At 50.9% G+C, this 14240-nt stretch overlaps 3 protein-coding genes across 3 annotated transcripts; 2 read left to right on the top strand and 1 right to left on the bottom strand.

Moving 5' to 3' along the window:
• Positions 1–3700: 3700 nt before the first annotated feature.
• Positions 3701–5419, top strand: Z519_03614 (uncharacterized protein; the record flags this gene model as incomplete). Its single annotated transcript, XM_016761364.1, has 1 exon — positions 3701–5419. The coding sequence occupies one exon, from the start codon at positions 3701–3703 to the stop codon at positions 5417–5419; it is 1719 nt and encodes a 572-aa protein (XP_016621702.1).
• Positions 5420–8959: 3540 nt separating this feature from the next.
• Positions 8960–10519, top strand: Z519_03613 (uncharacterized protein; the record flags this gene model as incomplete). Its single annotated transcript, XM_016761363.1, has 3 exons — positions 8960–9136; positions 9187–9252; positions 9302–10519. The coding sequence occupies 3 exons, from the start codon at positions 8960–8962 to the stop codon at positions 10517–10519; spliced, it is 1461 nt and encodes a 486-aa protein (XP_016621701.1).
• Positions 10520–12820: 2301 nt separating this feature from the next.
• Z519_03612 (uncharacterized protein) lies at positions 12821–14240 on the bottom strand (the record flags this gene model as incomplete). The annotated part of the gene is made up of 2 exons (XM_016761362.1): positions 12821–13090; positions 13206–14240. The coding sequence occupies 2 exons, from the start codon at positions 14238–14240 to the stop codon at positions 12821–12823; spliced, it is 1305 nt and encodes a 434-aa protein (XP_016621700.1).

Below are 14240 nucleotides of genomic sequence, written 5' to 3'. Positions count from 1 at the left end.
AGGGTCTTTTGATAAGTACGGCGTTGCAAGGAAAGTAAGGTGGGGAAAGAGGGCGAAGTTCTCGGTAAGGGGCTGGGAAGAGTTTCGCATAGCCGCCTTCTTCCGCTTAGGGTCTGTGCCCCACCAGGCCATCCAATTGCGTGTATTGAGGCTAGTGGGCTAGAGGCTTACTGGTAAGATCGAGGCTTTGCACGGAGTCCATTTGCAGGGGGTGCAACTCGTCTTGTTGCGGAGCACGAGCTCGTCATCTGCTGTTCTCTTCTGCCTTGAGCGCCTCGTTGTCTCGCAACCTATCTGCAGGAGCTGAAATTTGGTGCTAAGCAAGGGATATCAAGCACGTCATGAGAATATAGCTCGCACTTGGTAGAAACCGAAACACTTGTTACAAGCCCTGCAGGTCCTTCTGCGCGTTAGCCCCCAAAACCCAAGGACCCTGACCACTTTCTGTTGAGGCAGGTCTGTTCCCGCTGTGCAGGCTGTGTTGATAACAGGCCAAGCTCCTAGTCTTCACGAGAGGAAGCAGGCGATCATGTATGTTCGTTCTCGCAGGCAATAACAACATGGTGCAGTTGTCGTCGACGTTGGATCTGGGAAGCAAAGTTTCATGGGGTTTCAAACTCGTATGGACACTACTGGATAAACACCTGCCTCCAATGACAATCGGCAAGAATGTTTAGTGTAGACTTTACTAACCTCGACATCTTTTGCGACAAGCTTGATTTTGACCATGTATAGTGTTCTCATAGGGTGTGAGATGTCCTCGAATTTCCTTCGCCGCCCTTTGAAGTGAAATGCAGATCGTGGCAGTTGCGCATTTGTCGTTCCTGGTTCCCAGAATGAAGAGGTTTGGATGATACTACGAGATACGAGGGCTGATCCTCCTGGCCATGCTCCTGGCCATGAACTTGGCACGCTGCGTTTGACAAACAATACCTCGTACTCTCTCCATAGCGTATGTAGCCCTTGTGCATGTGAGCTCTTTAGCGTAATGGCACGCCGAATTCGAAACTATTTGGGTAGAGTAAAGAGATATATTGTGATCCTCGCTGCCAATGCAACTACTGTCGAGCATTGTCCTACATATGCGCTCACTGTGTGTCATCGCCTCTTTGAAATCCCTCCACTGATTCTTCAAACTCATCAACTCATCATCCCCAATCACTTCATAATCGGTTACGCGCATGCCTCGTCATGTCTACAATGAAGGCTACGCCTCTGTGTCAATGAGTGGCACTACAGGATGGTCTGCTCTACCATTAGAGCTGCGGATTGACCTCCTTAGATGACTTGGCCACGCTGACCTCTAGAGCATGCGTCGATTCCTCAGTGATCATGGTCATTGGGCAACATCTCTTCTCTACAATACCGTCCATATTAGGCCCGACACACGAAGCTTCGGTCGTGCATTAGAGATAGCGCAGAGGGAGTATCTAGCAGTCCACGTGGACCACATTGTCTACCATGTTCGATAAACGCCGCGACTACATGTTAAGCAGCGCCATGTACTGGGAGAGGATATCTAATCTAACATGCGTATCACTGCAGTTGAGAAAATATACTGACACCACCACGTGAATGGAGCCGACGCCCTACTGGCTTTCTCTGAGCTAGATGGACTACCGGAATTGCCTCGATCAACGAGCAATTTCATTCATCCAGCGTCAATAGCGACGGTACGGAGATTTGACTCGTTCTCTCCAAGCCGGATCTCTACTGGGGCGCCAAAGAGGCCCCTAGAGCTTGGATTTTACAGTGGATGTCCGTTTGCGTCTCGTTTTGAAGCGAATTTGCGTTTGACTCTGTATAAAGTGCATGGCGATGCACTGTCTTGTGATACGTTCGCAGATTTGAATGCTTTATCAGGAACGACTCTGAGACTCGTCCTGCTGCGAGAGTTGCATCTTGGTCTCTGCAAATCCGAGCTCAATCGTTGCCCTGATCCTCTCGGCACATTGCGGGTGTGCGTGTTTCCCTTGGGCATTGCGGCAACTTTAAAATGTTCTCTCTAGACCTCAACGAATTCTTTACAACACGTATGGCACAACATTTGGAGTAGATGCCGAGGGACTCTCTTTGCAAATTATACTTTTTGCGACTGTCATCTCTCAACTTCAGGGCCTTGTCATATTTGAGGGAGAATTCATCTCCCCCCTCGGATCACACAGCGCTACGCTGCGGCCCCCTGAACTCGCCGATCTGATGGTTGTACGAGGCTCCAGTGCTGATAATCACATTTCAGTTGCGATGTCGACATGTGTCGACGGCCAGGATTATATCAGTCACCTAGCTTCTATAGTGTCCACATTCCAAAGCAATCATGACATCTGCAAATTGGACAGAGCCAAAATCGCAGGGAAATTCATAAACAGATATGAGGCTTCGTATGTCAAGAAACCCATGAAGGAAGGTTTTACATCCCGAATCCAGCGATTCTTGTGCCGTCGGGGACCGTCGCCATTCCCGCTGTTGCCTCAGTATCAGCAGATGCTAGAACTTTCTATTATAGTGGAACATAGCAGCACACGCGAGCCTAGACCACCTGCAATGCAGCCCTGCGAAGATATTTGGAGGTGGTCGCCCTCTTTTCGACTAAATATATGTGTATTCATGGATCTACGCAAAGCTTTACCCTTGGTACGGTGCAAGATATTGGATTTCCGAGGAAGCGCCATGGAGCCTCCCGTATCCTGAAAGCCAATAGTTTTCGCCCTCTCTCGACGAGTCGTTTAACCCTCTGGGCTGAGAACAAGAAACTAAGACGAAACAAAAAACCCAACACCTTTGCCAGCGCGATTGGGCGGCCCGCAATTCTCAGCAGCGGCGAAATTCGCGTCCTTATGCAGCCAATTTGAAAGGAGCTATTCTGATAGAGCATGGTGGTGCTCCTCAACAACTCGATGCGAAACTGCTTGCTCGGACAATCTCGCTCATGTGGATCGAATCTGCCGAGGCACCTCGTTTGATTGACCTCGAATGGCAAGGCATGGTACGACAGTCTTACTCGAATGGCACAAAGTCGCATCTAACTATGACATAGATGACTGAGAAATGCTTCTTGTACGAGAGACGGAAACTCCGGGGTCTGCTGCAAACGCCTTTTTCGTCCTAGATCACAGACACGTATGAGGTGGTTGCCTCCTTCGAGAATCGTTAGCATCTTCTCCGCCTCTGACGAATAGTTGGTGTGCAAAGGGATGTCGAAGTGGTTACCAGATCGGATCCGATACGCACATCATACTGGATGCAGTCGGCGCCCCAATGGCTGACAAACTCGCCAAGGCTGAGCTCCCTTTCACTAGACCAAAAAAAAGATGGGTTTCATTGCTGTCCGCCCTTCAACTTCGTACGAGCCGTACATGCCTGCAGTTCCCCAGCCTGGACGCTGCAGTTGCGGGGGTCCAGATCGGTCCTTGCGAGATGAATGTATCTTTCTAGGCACTAGCATCCCTTTTTTCATCCATGGTTCGGCCTGAATGCGTACGGATGTGTCGTACCGTTTCCGCAGCCAGGCTATTTTGTCGTACAACCGGCAATGAGCGGGGAAGCTCTCAGGGGACGGAACGATTTACTAGCAATGCAGGGTAGCTGGACTTCAAGGATATATAAGAAGGAAAGAAGGTAGATTGAGCTGAACCCATTGCCGGGAGAGCACTTGCATATCCCATCCTGTTTTTTTGTTCGAGATTGCGCAACAGCCGCAATGATCATCGAGCGGGACGTCCCCATCTCTATGGACGATGGCCTCGTCCTCCGCGCAGACGTGTTTCGACCCGATTCTGGTGCTCATCCGGTGATTATGACACTCGGACCGTACGGAAAGGGCGTACCTTACCGTGTAGGCTTCAAGCCGCAGTGGGAGTGGCTGATCTCGACGTATCCGGACGTCTTACCGGGCTCTTCACGCGAGTACATGAACTGGGAGACGGTCGATCCAGAGACCTGGGTTCCGTGGGGGTACATCTGCATCCGCGTCGACTCAAGAGGAGCAGGCCGCTCGCCCGGTTACCTTGACGTGTTCTCGCCGCGGGAAATCAGGGACTACTACGAGGCGATCGAGTGGGCGGGCACGCAGCCCTGGAGCAACGGCAAGGTCGGGCTCAGTGGCATTTCCTACTACGCAATCACGCAGTGGCTGGTCGCGTCCTTGCAGCCCCCGCACCTCACAGCCATGATCCCTTGGGAGGGTGCGGCGGACTGTTATCGAGACATTGCGCGACACGGCGGGATTCAATCCAATGCTTTTTTTGAAGCCTGGTATCCCAGACAAGTCGTGTCCGTACAACATGGAAATCCGAAAGCGGTCCTGGATCCCTGGATGAACGAGATCGCGAGCGGTCCGGAATCTGACTTGCTCTCTGACGAGGAGTTGAAAAACAATCGCTGTGACCCTATCCAGGACGTCCTTGCCCGACCTTTAGACAGTCAATGGTACCGATCTCGCTCCGCCGACTGGAGCAAGGTCACGGTACCGTTCTTAAGCGCGGCGAGCTGGGCTGGATTTGGCCTCCACCCGCGAGGCAACTTCGAAGCTTTCACGCAAGCGGCTTCGAAACAGAAGTGGCTCGAATGTCATCCGGGTAGGCACGAGGAGTGGTTCTACCTGAACGAGCCGATGGCCATGCAGAAGAGGTTCTTTGACCATTTCCTCAAGGGGATCGATAACGGTTGGGACAGGGAGGCCCCTGTGCTCCTGCATCTGCGACGGCCATTCAGTGACAAGTTCGAGCTTCGAAAGGAGCCATGTTGGCCATTGCCAAACACAAAGTGGACGAGGATGTATCTCGAGGCAAATCAGTCATCGTCACCTCTCCTGGCATGGGAAAAGCCATCGAAATCTTCCAGTCTTAGCTACATGGCGATGGAGGAGAGCCTGACATTTACCTCACCGCCATTGGAACACGACACGGAGATCACAGGTCCATTGGCCGCCAAGTTGTTTGCGTCTTCATCCACGGAGGACATGGATCTGTTCGTGACATTCCAGGCCTTTTCACCCGAGAACCGCGAGGTCGACTTCCAAGGCACTATCGACCCTCACACTCCGCTTGCCCAAGGCTGGCTGCGAGCATCTCATCGGAAGCTGGACACATCCAAGAGTCTTCCTTACAGACCATATCACAGCCATGACGAGGTATTGCCTCTAGATCTGGGAAGGGTATACGAGCTCGATGTCGAGATATGGCCAACCAACATTCTCCTCCCAAAAGGGTATCGGCTAGCGCTACAGATCAGCGGCAAGGATTTTGAGCGCCCTCTACCACCAGACAAACCTAACGAGGCGTGGATTTCCCGGGGCTCCGGGCCTTTCTTGCACACTCTTCCCGCGGATAGGCCAAATGAGGTTTTTGGTGGGCGGACCACCATTTTCACTGGGGCAGAATCTCCCTCGTTTCTTATGCTTCCCATCATCCAGGCTTGAAATTTGGATAGAGTGTGCAGAAATTCTTCCATAATCTGAACATGAATACTCCGCCCAGTACCATTGATAGTGGTTGATTCCATGTTCCACCTCCATAGTAGAAAGAATACAATGCGTTATTGTTGCACACAAGGACAAGTAGGGTTGGGCCCCACGAGTGTGTGTGTAAATGTCTTTGAGAGAATCCAGCTTGAAGGTGAGTTGAGGCGAGCAGGTTGAGAGGCTGCTCAGATACAGAACCTTGACATTCTGGAGGATATTTGCAGCGTCCCTGTTAACACTCCGATAGGTCTGCTTGCTGTATTTGTCAATTGACAGGCACCACTCATCGAGGAAGTAACTAGTCTGCAGCAAGGGGTGAGACCAGGGCGCAAATAGGCAAATTCTAGTCCTTGTACAGGGGTACTGCCGTGCATGAAAAGGCCAGTCGGTCAGGACTCAGTTGTGGACCACTGCCGGGGGATGTGGCACCCTAGAATCAATCTCGAAGAATAGCGAAGGAATGGAAAGGAACGCGAAAACGTGGAGCGGGTAACCAGGGCTAAGACCATGTTTTAATGCAATTGAGACGCCCATGAGAGCTTGCTCCAATGGAGCCTGCGTTTGGGGACGTAGATCCGGGGTGGGTTGTAACTAGAACCAATTGCAAAGGCAAGCCAGTGGAAAGGCAAATGCTGCATCCGCCAAATGCTCCCTTCCATCGTGAGATCCGATCTTGCCCCGTCGACAGAGCCGCCTCATATGTCGTGCCTCGTCCCCACACACTCCAGTTGCTTTATGGGAGCCATCCTGGATTCCGCGCGGCAGTTTGGCTCTCCGCTTCCCAGTCCAGTCATAAATGGGGCTCTGAAGTGTGACTGCGTGCCAACGCAAGGTATATTGAACCGAGTCCATCTATTTGACAAGACTATGTCCTAATGCACATCAAGCAGACGCCGCCAAGTACGATAAAGAGGCATGAGTAGTATTTCGAGTACCAGGGGACGGCGAACGAGGCGTGAGCCTCGACACCATTGTAGCCTAACGCCCTGAAGGTAAATAACTGTAGGGCCGGAACCTGGAATTTTCACTAGCAGGGCTCAACAACCCAGTATGATTGTTTGGTAGTGGAGGTATCCTGAGCACGGTGGAGTGTGCGAAAAAGGCACCTTCGAGCAAGTAGCCAAGATAAGTTCATCCTACCCGGTGCTCCTAGGTGTGAGAGGAAACTATCATTTTTGGTATGTCAGACGCGGGGACGTCACAAGAATCGGGTTGCGGAATGACGGGCGAATGTACCGTGGAGGAAGACGCACTCCAGGTAGAGGAGGACACCGACAAGATCTACAGGATGTGCACCTTTTGAAAGTATACCGGGCTCCTAACGAGACTAAAGGAGGAAGATGATCTACAGTTCAACTGCAATTGGGTGAAAACAGAGTTTTCTGCGGAAGCGAACTTTGGTACAGTTCGGGGACTGGTGGGTCCAGCACATGCTGTACAGGCTTGAGAGGCGAACGGCAAGATTGAAAACTTATGGCGTCTGCATGCCAGTCACCAGCATCGGTTGGGGCATGCCGCTGCGTGTCGGTAGTCGGTATGCCGCTTCGAGGATGGCTGGGAAGATTCGCTCAAAAGACTGAAAGCAAACCCGGGCAGATGAGATTTCCATTCGAGTGGATTAAATCCCTGTGAGGTTGCATATAATCTTGGTCCATGACAAATCCGAAGTCTCGGAGAATTCTATTGAGCCTTACAAACCTGATTGGTTGGGTGAAGTGATCTGAAACTTGGGTGAAGGATGCCGCACCCTAGACTGACGGATAAAAATCGAGAAGTCATCGAAAATCAACTCTGCTCCGAATTCTGGCTAAGGCAGGGGCGAAGCGGTAGCGGGCTGGATGCTGGTGGGCCCCTGCTGCCATTGAGCTTTCGCATCAGTTGAATCGACTTGATGCTAGAGACAGAGAAAAGGCTTTCAGCATCGAAAATGCTTTTAGAATTCTGCTCTGAGCGACATCAGGAGATTTGTAGAGGGAGAACCTTCGGGCCTTAAGAATGACACGGCTCCAGACCTAGGTAGCAGACTGTTTAAAAACTTGTGGTGGACATGTGTGCGGCGTATCGGAGATTATGGAATGCCACAGCTGGTTCCATGGAGATCATGTTTGTGACCGCTGTCATATGGGACGTTCGTCACACAGACAACCCGTCGGTAGCCAGTCAGCGACAGCGAACCTTCGGCAAATCACCGCTCAGTCAGAATCAGGACCCGCCCGAATTCAACGCTCGCAGCAGCGAGAGCATGGACTGCATGCGGTTGTTGGGAAAGCAAGAGGAATGTGACTGGTACTGGCCCGTGCATTGGCAGGGGACTGTGGAGTAACCGTACGCCCCCTCCTAGAGCACACCGAGCAGAACCTGATTCTCATCGACTTCCTCTCTCAAAGAACAAGGCTCTTGAAAAGCTGCTTATTCGATTTGACCTTGTCTAAGTCAATATAAGCTCTCGACATGATTGGTAGATGGACCTGTGTGTTCAAGGGAAATTCCCGAGGTCCTCTGAAGGCTGGAGAGACCGGATGCGCTTCATGGAGAGACCCAAGGAGAGCTCCTAGGACCAGGCTACTCCTTTCACCGCTCACGACTCCTGGTACTCTGGTTGCATGGATGAGGCAGCCCGTGGAGTTACCCATTTTCCTTTCCCTTTGCTTTCATCGAACCGAAAACAAAAGGAACCGTTGTCAGAAAGCGACATTTTCGCCATGTTTCCGGATGCGGCAACAGCTGCAGCTGAAAGCGACCATCGTCGCTCCCAGAGCAACATGGCCGAGACTCTTGCCTATTGATTGATATGTTCACTTCTCAGAGTCTTTCTCCTCCCTTTTTTCTTGTATCAACAAAGATCCTCGTTTCGCTGGCAGTCAGTGTCTCGGTGTTGAGATTGCTATCCATCATCCCGCGGGTAATTGAGACAAACCCAACTGCTTCTGGCGTCATCCAAGTCAGTCTGGGAAGGCTGCCTTCCTCCTCACCGCAAGTATCACACTCCAACTATACTGCAGCATACCGACACTTACTCTTTGAACACCGCAAACCCCTTTTTAATCCTCTTCCCGTTCAAACGACGGGTTGCTGCGACAATTCATAAAGACGGATCTGCATCTGCAACCTAGTCTCACCAAGGACAACGGAGGTCTTTCAGCAATTGTTTTTGCCGTCAAAGCAGTGCCGTTGGGATAAAGCGCTTCCTCCATTGTACGGCTTCGTACTCCAACGGAGGGCGACAGATAGCAAATCTGACAAGCCTAAGACTTGTATTGGATGGTGCTGTCAGCTCGATACAAAATCTGGAACATCGACTCAGATAATAAAGCGAATGCCCCAAACAGTCAGGAGACAGATCAAACCCTTTCTATCCCATATAGTTGTCATTCGCTCCAGTCGGCAAGATATCTCGGTGCTTGATTATTTGGGTGTGACAACAAGGGCAAAAGGTCACGTTCAACTTCATATCAGCTTGCACAATTCCGTTTGCAATTGGAACGACTTACCGCACGAATGGCCCAACACTCTGTCACTAGACGCCCCCCATCACCTCCTCATTCAGCCGATGGCCATTACATCCAAGGCGACGATAGCAGATCAAGCGCACCAGTTATTGTGAAGCCAGAGCCCTTCACACCGCCAATGCCTCAAGCATCAATCATACCAGAGATTATCTCGCACGAAACATACGTAAGTTAATCACAGCACAAACATGGTAGGCAGATGCTCACCTCGTGCAGGATCCTTATGGCGACCCATCCCTTTATCACACAGCCCCCGCCCCGATCTACTCCACGCTGCAACAAGTAAGTTTGGAGTCCACAGCTCGCCAACGCGACACACTGACCAAAATAGACCATGGCTAGATCCGTTCCATCTCACACTCCTCCTCAAAATATCGGCATCTTGACGCGCAGCGGTCGTACAATCGGTACCCCGTCGAGCCCTGCAGGTACTGAATCATCACGTGCTTCACTGTCACCAAAGTCACGTAAAAATCTGAGAAAGAAAGCCAGCAACAAAAAGGGAGGACCTGCGGTCGACCAACCACTCAGCATCCTCACAAAGGATTATAAGACACCTGTCCGTGATATGGGACTATGGGTGAATCGTCCGGTCGAAGAGCGACTCGCAGAGGTTGAAAGAAGGAAAGGATATATTTCCAGGCCGATGAACTCGTTCATGTTATATCGATCTGCGTATGCGGAGCGAGTGAAGCAATTTTGCAAGGAGAACAACCACCAGGTTGTCTCACAGGTGACAGGCGCAAGCTGGCCTCTGGAACCGAAGGAGGTCAGAGATCTGTACGAGCGATATGCCATCATTGAACGTGACAACCATGCTGCTGCCCATCCCAACTACAAATTCGCACCAAACAAGGCAGGGAAGAGGGTAAGAAATGGTGACGACGTCAGTGACAGCGATCCGGAATGGGAAGGCTCGGTCAAGGGCTCTAAGCGCAGTCGCAGCACCCGTCGCTTCGAGAGCAGAAGTGCATCCTCGACGCCATTCGATGACAGGCCATCTGTATACCACCGGGTGATACCACCACAGCACCATCACTTGTCGGGATATGAGATGAGCAATCCGTACGCACCTGCTCAGATAATGGTCAGCTCCAACGGCATGGTTGGCGACTATTATCAGCCTGCAACCGCTATGGGACCGTACGAGCAAGTGTCGGATATCACCTATCGGCGGCTGGATGAGCCGTTCCCTCAGTACCAAACCGCAATGGGCCTAGTAGGGATGCCGCACGCCGAGCACCCGGAGCTGTTGACAACGTATCCTGCGCCTCAGCCGATGGTGGTACCCGTTCAGCACGACATTCTCGACCCTCGTCTCGGACAACTGGATCCCAGCTACCAGATCGTGTATTACGAAGGTGGTGCGGAGCCGGCACATGAAATCCCCAGGCCAATTGCATATCAATCTGCACCACAGCTTGAGCTAAATTACCAGCCTGAGGCGTACCATCCGGGTCTGGCAACGTTGACGGAGGAACATGATGTATGGGCAGAGCCGGAGCAGGCGGGATTGGACTTCGATTCAGAGTTCCAGAAGCTAAGTTGATGATTAGTCCATCGAAGGACGCGGTGATTTCATACTTGTATGAAGACTTGTTGGCTGGACTTTGCATTGCATAGCCTGGGAGTCAGGTGGTAGATTTGGACTTTGTACGTGTTGAGCAAGTCGCTTTGTATTATTCTCCGTTATCTTAGAATCCCAGGGCCATCAGACGAAGTGTCGCTCAAACCCGTCTCGAATTCAGTTCGACGAGAGACAGGAGGCTATTGAATCAGAACAAAGAATAATGCTTGCATTGCTTTTCCTTTTCTGCTTTTATGGAGAAGGAACAAATTTCCGTTTCAGGTCATCTAAAGCGCAGTAGTGTAGGACTAGAATGCATGTCGAAGTGTGAAGGATAATGTGAGACCTCAAAGTTCAAGTGAAGATGGACAAAGCGCACGAGAGAGTATGCATGGCCGTACAACTGTGCGGTGGCGCAAATGAGTCGTTGCAAGAGTCAGAATCCATCAAAAGCTCCAACCCCTCCACAAGACTCTAACTACAGTATCTCTCCATCTGCAGTTAACGACAAAGTCCTAGTCTAGCGGCCCTGAAGGAACCATCGTGGCAGCCCTAGCGGTACCGAAAGGTCCTCAAATTTTACCAATGTCGTAAAAGCGGTGCTGATCGACCAACTGGATGTGGACGTGAATCCTCTCGAAGCTCGGACCGAAAATCTAGGAGAGCGCCATCTGACGAACCTTGCCCGCCCTATCGGTCGAATCGCAAATCCCGTCTTCAACTTTCAAGCCATCCATATCTTGCCATTTCGTTGTTTCCAGGTTGTCTGGGCCGGGTTATAGTGGCCTTGATTGTGATGACGAGCGAGGTTGACGATGTCCAGTCCAGAGCCACTACCGGCCCTCGCCCCGAAGAGGGCCCAACCGGTACTGGACTATAAAGGATATTCCGACAGTCTGGATCTGCCAACATGGAGGCAGTGATGGAAGGTACAGGCGGCCGCAAAGGGGCTGCCGCCGTGGTAAGACCAAAGAAAGTTATTGGTTCCTGTCAACATCGTTGATCACAAGTGAGTGAAGATTCTTGAATGCGTTTCTCTTATGAGTAAACAGGCCAGATATTTCCGAGTCCCACTCCATATGTCCTTAGTCCCTAACATCAACACCCTATGTGATATAATAATCACTTCTTCTACTATGGGCAGATCTAGCGACCAGATCTCCGGCTCGATTGGTTATAAGCCGGAGGTCGACGGTGTTGAGCACTAGGTGTACATTGCCACCCCCATTTAGAATCCGCTGGTCCTTATCCCCAGGCCTGATATCGATTTGTCAGTGAGTCGAACATATCGGGACCGGCTGTACTGGTGGTTGAAGCTGATTTTAGCCACCCCTTGTACTTGGTAGGTTTGCATCTCTCTCCTGCTGGGGCCCACCAGAAGGTTCTTCTCCTTTTCCTCGAGGCCGCTGGGGTCGAGGAGTACTGCCATCGGAAGGACCCTTTTTCTGTCGGCGTCGGGTAGTATCCGAGTCTCTATATTGATTAGGATCTTTTGTATACTCCCCTGGAAAACCATCAGCTCCAGTATAAATTGTATTGTAACAAGGCAAAGTGGCTGTGCTGGGCTGGGCTGGAAGAGTGGTAGCAGGGGGAAGAGTTGTCTAGTCACATGTCAAACCAAAACGGACTGGTAGGGGGGAGTGCGAGACAGTTTACAGTGCTGTATGAGTGCCATTCTTTACATTTTAGACAGAGTATCAGTATTCCATGCTTTTGATGCCGTCTACCTATTCCTGAGTGTTTCATCGGCCCGTTCCTACTTCTCAATGTCGTCGCCGTGCTAGGCGCTCGCTGCCCGAGCTGCTGCCTCTCTGGGGGTGGTGTTGGTGGTGGTGTTGCCCTGTCAGAGTCAACCAGAATCGCGTTCTCAATTCCCGACCTGCTGAATAGGCCTGTGCGTTGTTGAACGTACACATCGAACACAGAAGTGCTCTGTTACAGTGTCTAGACATGAACTAGCGTACTACTTTGCATTTCCAGATCCCCGTCTTTGCATCATTGATGAGATCGCGAATGCTAGCCTAGACGCAAGGGAGAAGTTCAGTCATGAACCGATAATCGATAGAGAGGGCCTTACGGCATTCAACGCTCTTTTTACTAGGATGCTCAAGCCTGTTCGCGTTTTATCCCACCAAAGGTCAGCATGAGCCGAAGATATGTCCATTGCCTTACGAATGGATGGCGAGCCGTTGTTATCTCTACGGCAGGGTCGAGGTATCTTGTAACGTAGTCTACTAAGACTGAGGCGCTAATGTTTTCGCCGGGAACAAAGAAGTGGATGGGCTAAAGCTCGTCATCGTTATCATCGGAGTCACTGCCGTTGTCCCACTTTTGACTCTGCCGGTACCCAGCCCCTGACTCTTGTCTTTTTAACTCTGCAGAGTGCTCCTTTATGGCTTCCCCCGTGAGACCAGAGCCACTAGTGTCAATACGGGCACCATGTGCGAATGAGTCGAGAAAGTTGAGTCCAGGCCTCAGATTCGGACCGGATATCTCTTCATCGGAAGAATTGCTGTCTGCTTGATCCAACTCTTCGGTCGCAACAAGGGATCCCTGTTAACGGTTCAAATTTTCTTCGGAAGGACAAACAAGGCTAGATCTTCCAAGTGGCGACCTAGGTGTTTTTCAAGTAGAACAGCTGGCACATCAGCTCCGCAGTTTAACGGACAGTCTTGAGTTTATCTGGGTCAATCGATGGGATGCGCCTTATCCGTAAGTGTTGAAACCATTCGCGTCGACTCTCGTAAAGTCTCTCCCGGGCCGAACAACCATGAAAGACACAAACATAGAGCATCAAATCCCTAAAAACATGTCGGATCCACGATCGCCTATTCGAGACTGTGGTAAAGGAGAAACAGTATGGGCACTCGAAAGGCTTCCCGCTGGAGGATTCTTTTGGTGGGTAGGGAACAGTAATCTTGTCACTGCTGTCCAGAAGACTTGGAGTATAGGAGGTCTGAGAAGCCCCTGAGTTTGACGCTGTCTCCTCAAAGTCGATATGAGGCTCTTTGAAATTGGTCGCGATAGTTTCTGAGAGGTCAACAGACACAGCATCACTATTTTCTTCTCCATCGCCCCAAGTATTAACTACATGCTCGATACCTTTTCCGAGTTTGCTGCGATGTCTTTCTCGATACTTGAGTACACCTCTCCGTTGTGATATAGCAGTTCCTAACCCATCAATAACGATTTTGCTGGCGTTCAGATACTTATTGGCTGCATGGTCGCGATCAAAACTTTCAAAGACGACCGCATCTAGCCACTTGGTCCCTAGGAGCCTATCGTGAGCGGCAGGCCTGCAGATGATCATACTCAATTGGAAGAGGTAATCAATGGTGTTGACAAGACCACAATATATCTGCTGTAGCTCTGTCTCCTGTCCATCATCAGCCAATATATTTTCATATTTTTCCTCGCCTTCGGTCAGGAAATCATCAGCATCTTCGAGCGTTCGACGAAGCCGTTCGAGGAGCTTGATCGTTTGAGTCCTGCCATGGGACGCATCTCTCGGCGGATAGTCTAGAGCCAAATTTCCTGTTTGATGAGCGCCGATATTTCCGGCCCAGATTTGCAGCCTTCCGTGTTGATAAGCCCATGAATCTCTATGACCATCATTCGCGTGTGCAGCCAACTCGGCGCGCATCATCAGTCTGTCAAAAGATTTGAGACAATCAACGACCGCAGCCGAGATGGACGATGTCAT

The sequence above is a fragment of the Cladophialophora bantiana genome, assembly GCF_000835475.1.
Source record: "Cladophialophora bantiana CBS 173.52 unplaced genomic scaffold supercont1.5, whole genome shotgun sequence".
In the NCBI taxonomy this organism is placed as follows: Eukaryota; Fungi; Ascomycota; class Eurotiomycetes; order Chaetothyriales; family Herpotrichiellaceae; genus Cladophialophora; species Cladophialophora bantiana.
Note: the sequence above shows the minus strand (reverse complement) of the source record. Positions and strands in the feature narration are given on the sequence as shown.